Source organism: Andrographis paniculata, unplaced genomic scaffold (assembly GCF_009805555.1).
Source record: "Andrographis paniculata isolate CXL003 unplaced genomic scaffold, ASM980555v1 Contig57END, whole genome shotgun sequence".
Taxonomy (NCBI): Eukaryota; Viridiplantae; Streptophyta; class Magnoliopsida; order Lamiales; family Acanthaceae; genus Andrographis; species Andrographis paniculata.
In genome coordinates this window covers 2,217,083-2,230,695 of record NW_026137592.1, presented here as the reverse complement: position 1 = coordinate 2,230,695, position 13,613 = coordinate 2,217,083, and the positions used below count along the sequence as shown (strand labels likewise).

The 13,613-nt window shown below is 32.4% G+C and overlaps 1 protein-coding gene across 4 annotated transcripts; it reads right to left on the bottom strand.

Annotated features, from left to right (window-relative positions):
* Positions 1-1,195: 1,195 nt before the first annotated feature.
* Positions 1,196-7,297, bottom strand: LOC127257166 (uncharacterized). 4 transcript variants are annotated; one of them, XM_051283521.1, is made up of 16 exons: positions 7,029-7,297; positions 6,272-6,483; positions 5,940-6,079; positions 5,749-5,859; positions 5,549-5,650; positions 5,284-5,392; positions 4,977-5,171; positions 4,543-4,711; positions 4,162-4,243; positions 3,977-4,073; positions 3,337-3,433; positions 2,933-3,026; positions 2,747-2,819; positions 1,903-2,076; positions 1,692-1,814; positions 1,196-1,609 (listed from the first exon to the last, which is right to left on the bottom strand). In XM_051283521.1, the coding sequence occupies exons 1-16, from the start codon at positions 7,039-7,041 to the stop codon at positions 1,424-1,426; spliced, it is 1,977 nt and encodes a 658-aa protein (XP_051139478.1). In that variant the 5' UTR covers positions 7,042-7,297; the 3' UTR covers positions 1,196-1,423. The 4 variants fall into 4 exon arrangements, with proteins under 4 accessions (XP_051139478.1, XP_051139482.1, XP_051139479.1 ...); XM_051283525.1 differs by lacking the exon at positions 7,029-7,297 and having other exon boundaries at positions 5,940-6,063; positions 6,272-6,414; XM_051283522.1 differs by lacking the exon at positions 7,029-7,297 and having other exon boundaries at positions 6,231-6,412.
* Between the last annotated feature and the right edge of the window lie 6,316 nt (positions 7,298-13,613).

Below are 13,613 nucleotides of genomic sequence, written 5' to 3'. Positions count from 1 at the left end.
TATAATTAATAAATAATTTAAAATATATTAGTGAATATAATTATTATATAATAAAAATAATTATACATTAAGATAACTAATTAGTATAATTAGAATTAAAAGAATTATAAAAAAAAATTTAAAATAAGATTAAAATGTAAATTTTTTTTTAAAAAAAGAAAATGATAAAATAAATAGGACAGACGGAAATGGAAAGGTGGACATGAGATGTGAAACGGAGGGAGTAATTCTTTCAAACTCTGTCTCACCTAGGGAAGGATAAATTTACCAAACATACCGAAATACCGACTTATCGTACCGTATCATGCCGAAAATACCAAAAATTTCGGTACGGTATGAATATTGTATTGAAGTTTTCGGTACAGTATCGGTATAAATTTTCAAAAAGTTTGGTATTTTGGTATGATACCGTACCGATATTATTTTTATTAAATAATTTAATTATTAATATAAATAATAATTATTAATATCTTTTAAAATTGTAACAAAAGAATATGTAAACTATTGAAAATTTATTGATCTTTTCATAATATTTTTGTGATGAAAAATAGTGGTATTTTATTAATTTTTTTTAATTATTTTAAAATTTAAAATTATATTTTCGGTATAATCGATATATACCGGTATCTACCGAAATCAAAATTTTCGGTATAACCAGTATATACCTATATCGTATCAAAATTAAAATTTTCGGTATAAACGATATACCGATACCGTACCAAAAATTTCGGTGTATCAAAATTCAGTATATTAAAACTTTCGGTACGATACCGATATGTATTTTAGTCATTCCAAACAATTCGATACGGTATCTATATCGGTAACGACCGATATTTTTCGGTAGGTACGATATGCCATCCCACCCAACTTAACTTATGGAGTATTTTGGAAACGAAAACACTCGGGCATTATTGGAAGACAATTTATGTTACTGTTGTTGATCATGAGATTTAAATGCAAGATAAGATAAAGATATTCTCCAAAGTCGAATTGCAAATATTGGATGAATTGTAAATTATGTAGTATTGCTACAATAAAGGCCATGCTTGCTACTTTATATGTCACTCTTACATTATACAATTGCCTAGCACTATTCTAAATCTTACATTCAAAATACACATTCGACTTTTAATATCAAACTCAAATCAAAATTTTCCAAAACGCATCAAAAGAAACATACCTTTTCAAACCACCGGCAAGGGCAACAATTATTATGCACCCCGAAACTAGCCGGCTCGCACATTACTCAAGATTGACGCGAAATTAAGCGAATTGGTAACCAATGCAAACCCGATAATCGAAGGTAGTAGTAGTAGTATAGATGGAAGATTAAAGAGTGAATCATAATAATAAACATGCGTCGAAATACATAATATATTATACGGATTTTTAAGACAAGTAGCGGGTGGGAACTAACGAACCTTCAACAAATCAGTTGCTTGCTACTTTCAGAATGGCATGTCCGGAAAACTTCACCACGCATAACATCAATCGGGACATGGTCGTGAGTGTACCTCTCGGGGCCAAGATACATTCCTGTTTTTTCGAGAAGAAGAAGCCCTTCTTCTCTACCAAATCTTGAAGAGTATAGTTTGAGATACTCGACATCCTGAATGTGCGTACTCGTTTTTAATTACAAAATTACAGTTCAAGAAATGGTACAAATTAATCTTCGAAGATTAAACATGTACCTGTAAACCACTTAAAAGTCGTTCTAGTCGTAGGGAGGCAACAGGTTCCTCCGAAGATGAAAACACTTGACCAGGGTAATACAAGACTCCATCGCCGGGAGGGAGGCCACGCCTAAACCTAATCTGTAAAATAATTTGGCTCCAAGTGTAAGAGAAATTATCGTGAAGTTAAATATGAAGACATCATTCCCTTACTAGAATATCGAACTACCTCAGCGCTGGGAACAGTCGCCTTCTCGTAGCAATTGGCACCCCAATAGAGAAAGCCAGTTCCGCCTTCTTTCCATACCCGCCACATAACTGCGCGGTGTTGTGTGCCTCGCATCCCCAAGTGCCAGTTAGGATGAGGATCGGATGGTCCCATGCAGACATATGTCCACCACTCCTGGATGAAGACATAACTCAGAAAAAAAAGGGAGAAATACAAATCGAAATTTATGAAACGAAGACATAAGGAGTGCGATCAGATAATGCATAAAAGAATAAATGAAGTTTCGCTAAACACCCCAAGAATTGTTATGGAACAACTCAACATTTCCCAGAGATTCAGCTGAAGGGAAGTGCCTTCGGATGTCTGTTAAAGCTACTGTGTACTTGATTGATTATAATCAGTATAAATTAGTCTCTTTTACAGAGTGTCAAATGTGCAATTGCAGTACGCACAAGTATTTAATGTTTTCAATCAATTTCATTTTGTGCCAAGGAAAAATGACTGAACTCCACATTCTAATTCTCCAAAATAGCAGCGTTCTGCCATGAACAAGGCATAATAAGTTTTGGCATATCAAACCCTATTCAACTGACCTGGTAGAACACACTCGCCTGTCTGGAGAAAGCAATGGACTAATTATAATGTAGCAGTTCCCCTTTAAAATGTTTCTATCCCTACAGGAAGTTTGCTCTTGAGGTAAAAGAAGCATTGAAACTCATGTAGAACAGTGGTACCAACGTTTAGACATCAAAAGAAGATATAAAGTCCACACAAAAATGTATGTATATGTACTTCCAAGAAGAAAAAGAATTGGGTAATCGTAAAAGGTTTAAAAGCACACTACCTCACCATTTTCAGGCTGTATCTCTGCAATTATATCCTTCGCCAGATCTTCTCGGTTGCCAATCACCCATTCGCTGAAAGGAGAGAATAATACCAATGGTTCTCAGAACATATATATATATATATCAGCAGCTGGTGGGGGGCAGTATTGCTCAAAACCTTGAATTAAACTTTAGAAAGTCAATACCTTGTACAAAAGATTTGGGTTTGAGGTCGAAGAAACTCCGGAACTTTAAGAAAAGCCTCAAAATTGTTAGAAGCCAAGGGTGCATCACTAGGTCCTGTTTTAAGGAAGAGATTTAGTACATTATTTATGCAGTGCTTCATTTAATATGATGCAACACTAGTTAGATTCTTTCAGGTGGTAGAATAAGTATAATTGAAGTTTAGACTAACCAGATATTACAGCAACTACAGCTAAGTTGGCTAGCATACTATATCAAGCTCGGATGCACACATCACAATTAACACTGGTTCCCTTGAGGGCTTTCCATTCACAAAAGCTCTACTAACTTCTAGTTCTGATAAAGGACACAGAAAAAGCAAACAAGGAAAGCAATGCACTGGATTAATTGTGGTAAAATTGCTCACCACAGTAATAAGTTGTCATTATACGAGCATCAGGCGCATAAGCATGAATCTCACTTGCCATGTTGCGAAGAGCTTCATATTGTTCAATGTTCAGTGGCTGAAATGGCAAATTATAGTCACAGAAGAATATGAGCATAAGAAAAGCAAGGAGCCATAATAAAAATAAGATCATACGGGTGAGTTAAAAACCTTGACTAATATAAATATGTAATTCAATGCAGTGTTACAATTCATAAAAGGAAGATAGAAGGGCTTTGTCTTACAACTAATGTTCTGTATAGAAACAGAAATACAAAGTGAAGAGAGAAAAGGAAACATACTCAATAGCTTTGTTTTAGACATGCAAACGGATTAGCTTCTTGGTAAGGTTATATATCATAATTGAGAGCATAGATTAGCATAAACCATAAAGTCATCCGAATGGCTCTCCAATTATATTTTGATGGTTCTGTTTTATTTTTCTTTGTTATCTTTTTGTATTACCCGATCAGTGTTTCTTTTACAGAATACAGATACATCATGCCAGTGAATCATCTCAGTAACGTATGTACAGAAAATGAATGTTTGAGCAGAATGAGAAATGAAAGCTCCAACAGAATTTGGAAGGGATCAATTAGGCAGAAAATTTGTCAGCTCTCACCTCATCCCACAAATAGAAATAAGCTTTTCTCCAATGATTCTTTGTTCTTAATATCTCAACTTCGCTTTGCAGAAAGTCCTTAGATGAATCACCACTACTGTACATTAAGATGAAAAGATAAAAACACTCAGATTAAGAATTTATAAAGCATAAGAGTAAGATAGAGAAAGGCAACAGCCACAAACCAGGAGACGACTGGACTATATGGCACAGCATATGCTGCCAGCTTGGGATCAGAAAAATACTCATCCGATTTTGGATGATCAGCTGCAGTGATACAGAGGCAAACAATGCAGTTCAACAATATCAAAAAAGCAATAGCTAGTAATGTGAAATGCAGAATGTAGCTTTGTCTAAGATTGTTACCGGACATAATAAACAGTTGAAGGATTTTAACACAATCCTGAATATACACAATAAAGCTCAAACATGGAAAACATAAATGCTACAATGAGTACAATTCAAAGAGAAATTCACCCGACAGATTACTTGTTTCATATACTAAAAATTAACTAGTCAATTGAGTGAAGCGAAGCACATGAGATCAGTATGTCATACTATATTACCTGGCCATGGACAGGTGTATGCCAGTACTTGCATACCTTCCCGCCACCTGCAAAAATATGGGCTGATCTTATACTGCAGCAGCCACTTAAAATGCTGATCCAGTGTTTCATACCACTTGCTACTTCCATGTTCAACACCAAATCGGTCCTCAATAACTGTATCAGATATCTATTGTATAGTTAAGTTCACATTCAACTACACCTGCTTCCATTTACCAGAATGTTGGAGCAATTGCGAACTGACTTATGTTGAAATGTTCCATCATCTCAGGTGCACGTTACAGCATATTTTCAGCATTTGACAAAGGCATAAAAAATATCAAACCAAAGAAAATAACAGGAGGGAGTTTGACAGAAACTCAAAATGGCACCGAGACAGAACCACCACCATAAAAGATGAAATAAACTTGGGTGAGATATTAATTCCAGGATACACCAATAACAGCTGGAAGAGAAGGTGTGGCTGGAAGAGTGAAATCCCAAACTGTTAGAGTTAGCTTCACCTTGATTGAAAGGTCTGAGACAACATCCTCATCCATCATGTCTACAGATCCATTATCTAAATCTGAAAATGATGGGGAAAGCAGCACCCTTCTCAAAGATGAAGAAGCAGATTTTACTCTTTCAACCTAAATATCAAAAATGAAAAATCAAAGAAAATGAATAAGGTGTTTCCTTAAGGCATACCGTAAAAATTTAAATGAGAATCTAGAAATCCTGTCAAAATAACATATAACCTACCACTTCATCAAGTGGTTTGCCATCAACTGGTTCAATGATATCGAGACAGCTCTTTAACTCTTGACAAAGTTGGTACCTCTCTCCTTTACTCAGGCAGTGTGCTGAAGATCTGTGATAAGTGAAAATGGAAATTTTGTAGACCATACATCAAATAAACCAAATGTGCTCATCTTGAGCAAACAACACCAATCATATTTGATTTATAACGTCACATTAAACTGCTACAAAATTAGAATTTATCTGAGATAAGGGTGTAGACAATCACTTTGTGTCAGATCTTGTAGCTGTAATAATGAATTCTCCTACATATTGACCAGGTGATTGTGATTCTGGGACATCAATCGAAACCCATATTGCCACTGTTTCTCTGCAACATCATTATAGCCATCAAATTGTCTTATACATAATGAGTAATCTTTGACCTTTAAAAACTGAGAAGAGATTGTATAAGAATGGTTTCCATACCCAGGATAAAGGGTCAACTGAGAAACTGGCAGTTCAAGGGGCACAAGAGCATCTGGAACACCCAAAACTGGAACAACTCGTCTCACCTTCACTGAATCACCGATAACTAATCTGCATTTGTCCAAGAAGTTTAACAATACGATTAGCTACTTGGCGTGAGATGATTGCAATTAACATTTTGAAGAACAAACCTATCACCAGAAGTAGAACACAGATCAGTACATTGCACCTGCACCATTCCAGCAATACCAGATCCGGCAGCCCAACTTACTTTTGGACGTATAGCTATCTGAACACTTTCCCTTTCGTTCCTTGCTGATAAAAGAGAGATCTTCAATGGAAATAACATCAGATAGGCTCTACTAAATACTTCTAAGTAAGACTAATCTTGAATTGAGTTATATGTAGCACAAGATTACAAATGAGCCAAAATAATATGATATCAAAAACTATAACCAAAAGATCGAGGTAATAATAACTACCACATCCTTGGCACTGGAAAACAAAGTTTGTCCGAGCTTACAGGCTCCAATTTACGAGGAATGTCCTGTGGCCCAACATTTGCCGTGCTCGGCATGCACCAGGCATGCACTAACGCTGAAGAATGAACTTTCATGGGATCAATCAAACCCCTGGGCAGATGAGCATCGTCAACGTCGGTTTCACTCCATCCATAAGCTGTACCACCTCCTGCAACACCCTCCACAGGCGGCACCTCCACCTCCTGATGGTTTCCTGCTTCCGCATAGACAACAAATCCAATTTTTAAGTTTGAATAAGCATAAGATCAGTGAAAATGTCACATATAAGGTAATCTTATTAATCAATCCCATTCCCTTGATTAAATATATATATATATATATACATATCTACTGAATAACTAATGAGATAGAATTATTAGTCAAACCAATCTTTCTTAAACTAATTATGCATATGAATTTTTCAGTGAGACGAGGACAAACAAATTAATGCATTGAAGATTCCATGGTAAATCATAACCCTAACTAATTTTCAATATTTCCACATTCAATTCGATTGTGCGGATAATCAATCTCAATTAAGCATCTTAATCAAACAAGAACCATCACCCAACAGAAGAAATCACTCGTCACAATAATCCCGAACAGAAAAGGAGCCGAAAACGATACCATCAAGTACCAGACTGAAGAATCAAATTGATGAGAAACTATCCAACAAAAACTACAGTGAATTAAATAATTAATTTTGTAAATCACGAAACAAAACTAGCCACAGTAACAAAAGCCGAAATCATCCACAACCTGAGGCCTCCATTGACGCACTTTCCGGCGACAAGTCCCACCAAATTAGTGTCTAATTTCGAAATTTGGATGCGACTTGGATAAACGAGAGCAGCGTGGAGAAAGAAACCGGGATGTGGTGGATCGATTGCAGTTTGCAGAGGGAAGGGGGTGAGATGAGGAACGGGTGAGATGGAGATGGTGATGGACGTAGAAGAGGTTTGTACTGACAGAGAGATAAAATTGCTGTTTCCACTCCTCCCAATGCTCATCATTACTCACTCTCCCACGTCTACCATTCACTCAGTACGGACGTTTGGGTTTGATTGAAAAGTCTGTTTATTTTTATTTTAATATAATTAAAATTTATGATTTCAATATAAAAAAATTCATCATTTCCTATCTGACTGTAATTTAATCAGTTTTGTTTTCATCGTTAAAAAAAATTAACGAAAATTGTTGATACAGACGTAGTGGAGTTGAAGTGGCAACTGACTGAAAAGTATACGGCGGGGCTTTCTGCCTTGTTATCAAAAAGTACGTTGGGTAAAGCAAACTCCCTCCTTGGAGGAGCACGGCTTAGTCAAGTAGAACCGGGTTGCGCTGCTTGATGCTTTAATGAGTTCGAATATGCAACGGCAGGCAGTTCCGTTTGCTCGGTCCAAGAAATGCATTGTTGGAACTTTTACACAACCATATTTAATTCTAGGCTGCCGTGTAGGTTTTTTTTTTATACTATTTTAAAAAAATATATACTATATATTTTGAATTTAGAATAGTTATACAATTAAAATATAAAAAATAATACAAACATCCAATTACACAACTATTTTTTATTTTTTATATTATATTAAAATTTTATTTTACATTTAAATACAATTTCAATCAATTTCAACCATAAACATATAAATTGTATTGAAATATAAAAATAATTTTAATATTATAGTATACAAAAATAAAAAATACTCCATCCGTCCCAAACAAGGTGAACATTTACTTTTGATACGAGTTTTTAGGTGGTAGTATTAAGTAAGATAATCTAAAAATTAGGTGATGCGATGGAGAGAGAAATATATATTTTATTTTTTTATTTGGATGATGTAAGGGGATAAAGTGTGGAGTAGAGATTAAATATAATTAATTATTTTCTATTTTAAAAACATTGTTTGAGACTGAGGGTAGTAGATAACACTAGTATAATTGAATATATATTTTTTTAAAAAAAATTGTTAGATAGTAAAATTTTAGTAGATAACAGTAGTTGTCTTATGCATCGTCAAAATAAAGGAGCATATATATATATATATGTATAGACAATATAAAACATACTTGATAGACTCAAATTTAAGTAATATAACTATTAATAAGATCAAATCTAAATATAATTCTACTTAATCTAAAATTAAATATTTAAAATATCTCTAACATCCCCTCAAACTCAAGTGGTACAACAGAAACTAACTTGAGTTTGATAAAAAATTTTAATATAAACGAAAAAAGAAAACATAAATAACGCAAAATAGCAAAAACCCCCTGTGGTTTCCCAAATTTGTTGAAAACCTCTCGTAGTTCTACAACTCAAAAAAATCTACTTGTGGTTTCCAAAATGTTGCAAAACCCCATCCGTTAAGATTTAACGACGGTTGTATACCACGCGTCTGAAATGCGATTTTTGGTCCATAAACTGATATATTTCTGTGTAAAATTACTAAAATACCCTAGCTTTTTCTTCCTCATTCTTCATCTTCATTCTTCTTCTACACACTTTTAGAATTTAATCTCAATTCAATATTTTTTTTCATTTTAAATCCGTTAAACAGAACTAAATTTGAAATCAATATCAAATTTATAATACAACTAATCTACCGGACATAGAGATGTAGACAAGAATGCGTAAGTTATCGATTTCTTCTGTTTTACCAAATCCAAAAATTTAAGAAATCAATCTAAGAAGAAAAGGAGAAAGAGAAAGAGAAATAACAAAGAAAATTGGAAAAAAAAAAACAAAAAAAAAAACCTGTTGTCCAGCCCTTCTTCATCGTCTTCTTCTTCTCCTTCTCCTTTTCTTATTTTTCTCTTCTTTCCTTCTTTCCTGCTCCAGCCGCTTCTACCGGTCGTTTTTTTTCTCTTCTTATTCTCTAATCATTCATTCTTCAAAGAAGAATTGGAGATGAAGAATAAGGGAAAAAAAATTACGGAAAAAGAAGAAAAGAAAGAATCAGAACAGCTACGCGCGTGAAAAATAATTGGGGAAGAAAAAGAAAAATTGAGAAAAAAGAATAAAAGAAAGAATTGCCCAGGTGAAGAATTTGGGGGAAGACGAAGAAGATGGAAGAAAAAAAGTTAGGGATAAGAAAGAAGAAAAAAAATAAAAAAGAAGAGAGATAAACAAATTAAAAATATATAAATAAAGGAATAACTGTCAAATTTAATAAAAAAATTAACGTCCGGTAGTCAAATTTAGAGAGGGGGAGAGTTCGCAACATTTTGAAAATCACAAGTAGGTTTTTTTGTAATTTTAGAACTACGAGGGGTTTTCAGCGAATTCGTAAAACCACATGGGAGTTTCTTGCTATTTTGCCAAAAAAAAAATAAAAATTATTGAGAATTATTTAAGAACTCACACTAACAAAATACACATTGATGTGTTACTAATAGGGTATGATGAGATAGTTGGTTGAGTATAATTTATAAATTATTTATAGTGTATTATAAAGTACTCTATATAATTGTTTACTCATCGAATTTCATTCTCATTCAAATAATCATTTAAGACAAACCATATATAAATAAAATTGTGCCGTAAACAGTTACCTATTTTGTGTTACATAACATATATGTTGCAAATGTATTACAGTAATTATGGGGTGTTATTTCTATTATTCAATATTTACAATTTTGTAACACTGATCTAAATATTTGATCAAAATAAATAAATAAATTCGAAATATAGAAAAATTACCAATGAAAAAATACCACATGATTCCTTATTAAATTACCAATAAATTATGAGGTTCCTATAATTTATTTGAAGGGCAAAATTACAATTTAGTGTATATGCAGTATTATTATATTTAAAGTTGATGTGTGCAATATAAAAATACTATATTGATATTGATTATAATTTTAGAATTGATAGTTAGAAATCGCATGCGTTTTATTTTCATATCATATGAGATATTTGATTGATTTTGATTAGATTATATCTAATTTCGGTGCATATTGTTTATTTCCGACATACAAGAAATAAAAGACATTTTTGGTGAATTTGGAGAAAAATAAAAGAAAAAAAAATCAGCATTGGACAATCAAACTATATCCTCCTTACATGAGAATTTAATTAAAGGCCCAAAAACACAACTACAAAATAATTAGGGCATAAATAAAATAAAAATGGAGGATCACACGTGGAAGATGAGAGAACAGCCAAAGCAAATACACACATGAGGAGGGGAACGGCCAGAATAGATACGCACAAGAGTAGAAAATTGACAGACTCATAGATCGGACAGGAGCAAATTGACAGAGAAGATTTCTCCTCCCACTATGACTTTATCTTTCTATTTTGTTCTTTGTTCTTTGATTATGGAGTAGATATTTTTCTAGTTTGAAGAGTGATAATGTTTTGGTTATTTTGTTTTGAAGATTGTTAATTTTCTTTATAAAAGTTCTTTTTAATTATCAATATTTGTCTAATTCTGATAATAACGTTTGTGATTGTTAGATTGATTGAATATTTTGGTACCAATATTTGAATTAGTCTGATAATCTAAAGTTAATTCAGGTAGGATATCCGTAATTGTATTCGCACTTCAATAGGTGACGACCGAGTTGAATAGTTCATTCCCGTGGGTTAGACAATCAAATCTAATTGCTCCTCTTAGGTAGTTATTGTTTTAAATTGGGTTTTTCTATATTAGAATGCGATTAGACAATATTTCTTATGGGCGCACCTAAGTTTATTTGCTTAATTAGGGGTAGTTAACGGTCGTACCTTAATTACCTACACTGTAAGGAAAAATTGGTTGTCAGAGCTTGTTGACAACTATAACCAATTTATTGATACTTTAATAAGAATTAACTTTATTGAATCAATGATAAAACACAAGTGTCATAACTGCATCATCCTTTGAGTCATACATCCTCTTAATAGCTAGTTCTCTCTTAATTTAATTGCTTTCTTATTTTATTTTCATTAGATAATAAAAGAAAATTTTCCCCAATTATTTATTGCATTAGAACACGAAAGAGTGAATCACACAATCCCTGTGGAGATGATCTCTTCCCCTTATTACATTAAATTGTGATCACGGAATAGGTGAAATATTTGATTGACCGCGCGACAGGTCAATTTTTGGCGCCGTTGTCGGGGATTGACACTTTGTTTTACTCTTTTGTGTTATTTTTATTTATCCTCCTGTTTATGCCCCGTTCTTCTTGTACATGTGAACTGATATTTAATCTTGAGATCGAGAAGATTGAACGAAAGCTGCGAAAGGAAGCCAAACAACGAAAAGCTGCTCAAGTTGTAAAGCTGGCATAATTTTTAATCATTATTGTCGATTTAAATATTAAAATCCAATTCTGTCAACTATTGTTAGGGAATTCATTGCATGTGTATTTAATAGATGCTATTAGTTGAGTTGTTTTATTTTTGTATAATAGTACATAAGTTAGATATTAACTATTTTTAATAAATGCTACTAATATTTAGAATAAAATATTAGACATATTAGTAAATGTAATTCTAAAATTAGGTCAAATTCAATCAATATGTTAATTAGTAGTGACTAATATGTTTGTTTTAATCTCTTATATGCAATTTTTAGTTTAAGTCAAGTTCAATAAATTGAATATTGTTATGCTAATAATGATTATGGTTTGTTACTTTTGATATTTCTTTATCAAATTATTATTATTTTTAGAATATTATATTAAAGAAATATTTTATTTAAAAAATAAATAAATAAAAAGGCAATTGATAAAAGGTTTTGATTCTAGAATACTAAATTTTTAAATAAATTCTATATTATTGAAAATATAAAAAAAAGGCAAAATAGCAAAAAAATCCCCTGTGGTTTTCCGAATTTGCTGAATACCCATCGTGGTTCTAAAACTCCAAAATACCTACTTGTGGTTTCCAAAATGTTGCAAAAAATCCCCTCTCCGATAAGATTTAATGACAGTTGTATATCACGTGCTTGAAATGCAATTTTTGGTCCATAAACTGATCTACTTCTGTATAAAATTACTAAAATACCCTAACTTATTCTTCTTCATTCTTCATATTCCTTCACTTTTAGAATTTAATCTCAATTCAATTTTTATTTTTTTTTCATTTTAAATTTGTTAAACATAACCAAATTTGAAATCGATCTTAAATTTATAATACAATTAATCGACCGGACATAGAGATGGATACAAGAATGCGTAAGTTATCGATTTCTTCTTTTGTTTTACCAAACCCAAAAATTTAAGAAATCAATTTAAAAAGAAAAAAAGAACATGGTGTCTGTTGGTTGCAGCCGCGTAAATAATGAAGAATAGGAAAAATTGGGGAAGAATGAAGAATTTGGGAGAAAAAAAAAAATTGGGGAAAAAAAAAAGAAAAATAACAAAGAAAATTGGGAAAAAAAAAAAAAACCTGTTGTCCCGCCCTTCTTCATCTTTTTATTCCCCTTTTGTTTTTTTTCTTCTTTTCTTCTTTCCTGCTCCAGCTGCTTTTACCGGTTGTCTTCTTTCTCTTCTTATTCTCTAATCCTTCGTTCTTCAAAGAAGAATTTGAGATGAAGAAGAAGGGAAAAAAATTACGAAAAAAAAAAAGAAAAGAAAGAACCGGGACTGCTACGGCGTAAAAAATAATTGGGGAAAAAAAAGAAAAATTGAGGAAAAAGAATAAAAGAAAGAGCTGCGGGTGTGAAGAATTTGGAGGAAGAAAAAGAATATGGAAGAAAAAAATAAGGGATAAGAAAGAAGAAAAAAAGAAAAAAAAAAGAAACCACAAATAGATTTTTTGTAATTTTAGAACCACGAGGGGTTTTCAGCGAATTCGAATTCGTAAAATCATAGGGGTTTTTTTGCTATTTTGCCCCTAAATAAAATTAGCAGTTGACTCTCCACCCACCGGAAAAAAAAACGAGATGACTCTTTGGTGAAAAGATCTTTCGAAAGAACATACTATATAAATTTTTATACTTCCTCCGTCTCGGTGCAAGGTTGTCGTTTATTTTTTCACATAGATTTTTTAATATTAGTATTATAATGGGTTGTAGTGAAAAAGATGAAAATACCCCTATTAGTATTGTGTAATATAAAAGGTAATGACATTTGTGTAATATAGTGTAAGTTGGAAGGGTATTTATTATGGTAGGTAGTACAATTACTAAATTATGAAACAGTAACCTTGTTTTTGGACGGACGAAAATGGAAAGTGGCAACCTTTCAATGGGACGGATGGAGTATTTGAACTAAAATTAATTCATTTTAATTATATTAGAATTATTATTAATTTTTTTCATTTTAACTATATCAACTATTCTAAATTTAAAATATTTTTTTTTGAAAAAAAAATAGAATTATAACAAAAATAGATAGGTATAAGGCCGT

Bases quoted from the DNA above. Each gene is read 5' to 3' on its own strand.
- LOC127257166 (XM_051283521.1), bottom strand. The intron at 5,393-5,548 runs GTGATTGTCTAC...CACTTATCACAG, and splicing joins GCTACAAGATCTGACACAAA to ATCTTCAGCACACTGCCTGA. The intron at 3,027-3,336 runs GTGAGCAATTTT...TCCTTAAAACAG, and splicing joins AATGACAACTTATTACTGTG to GACCTAGTGATGCACCCTTG.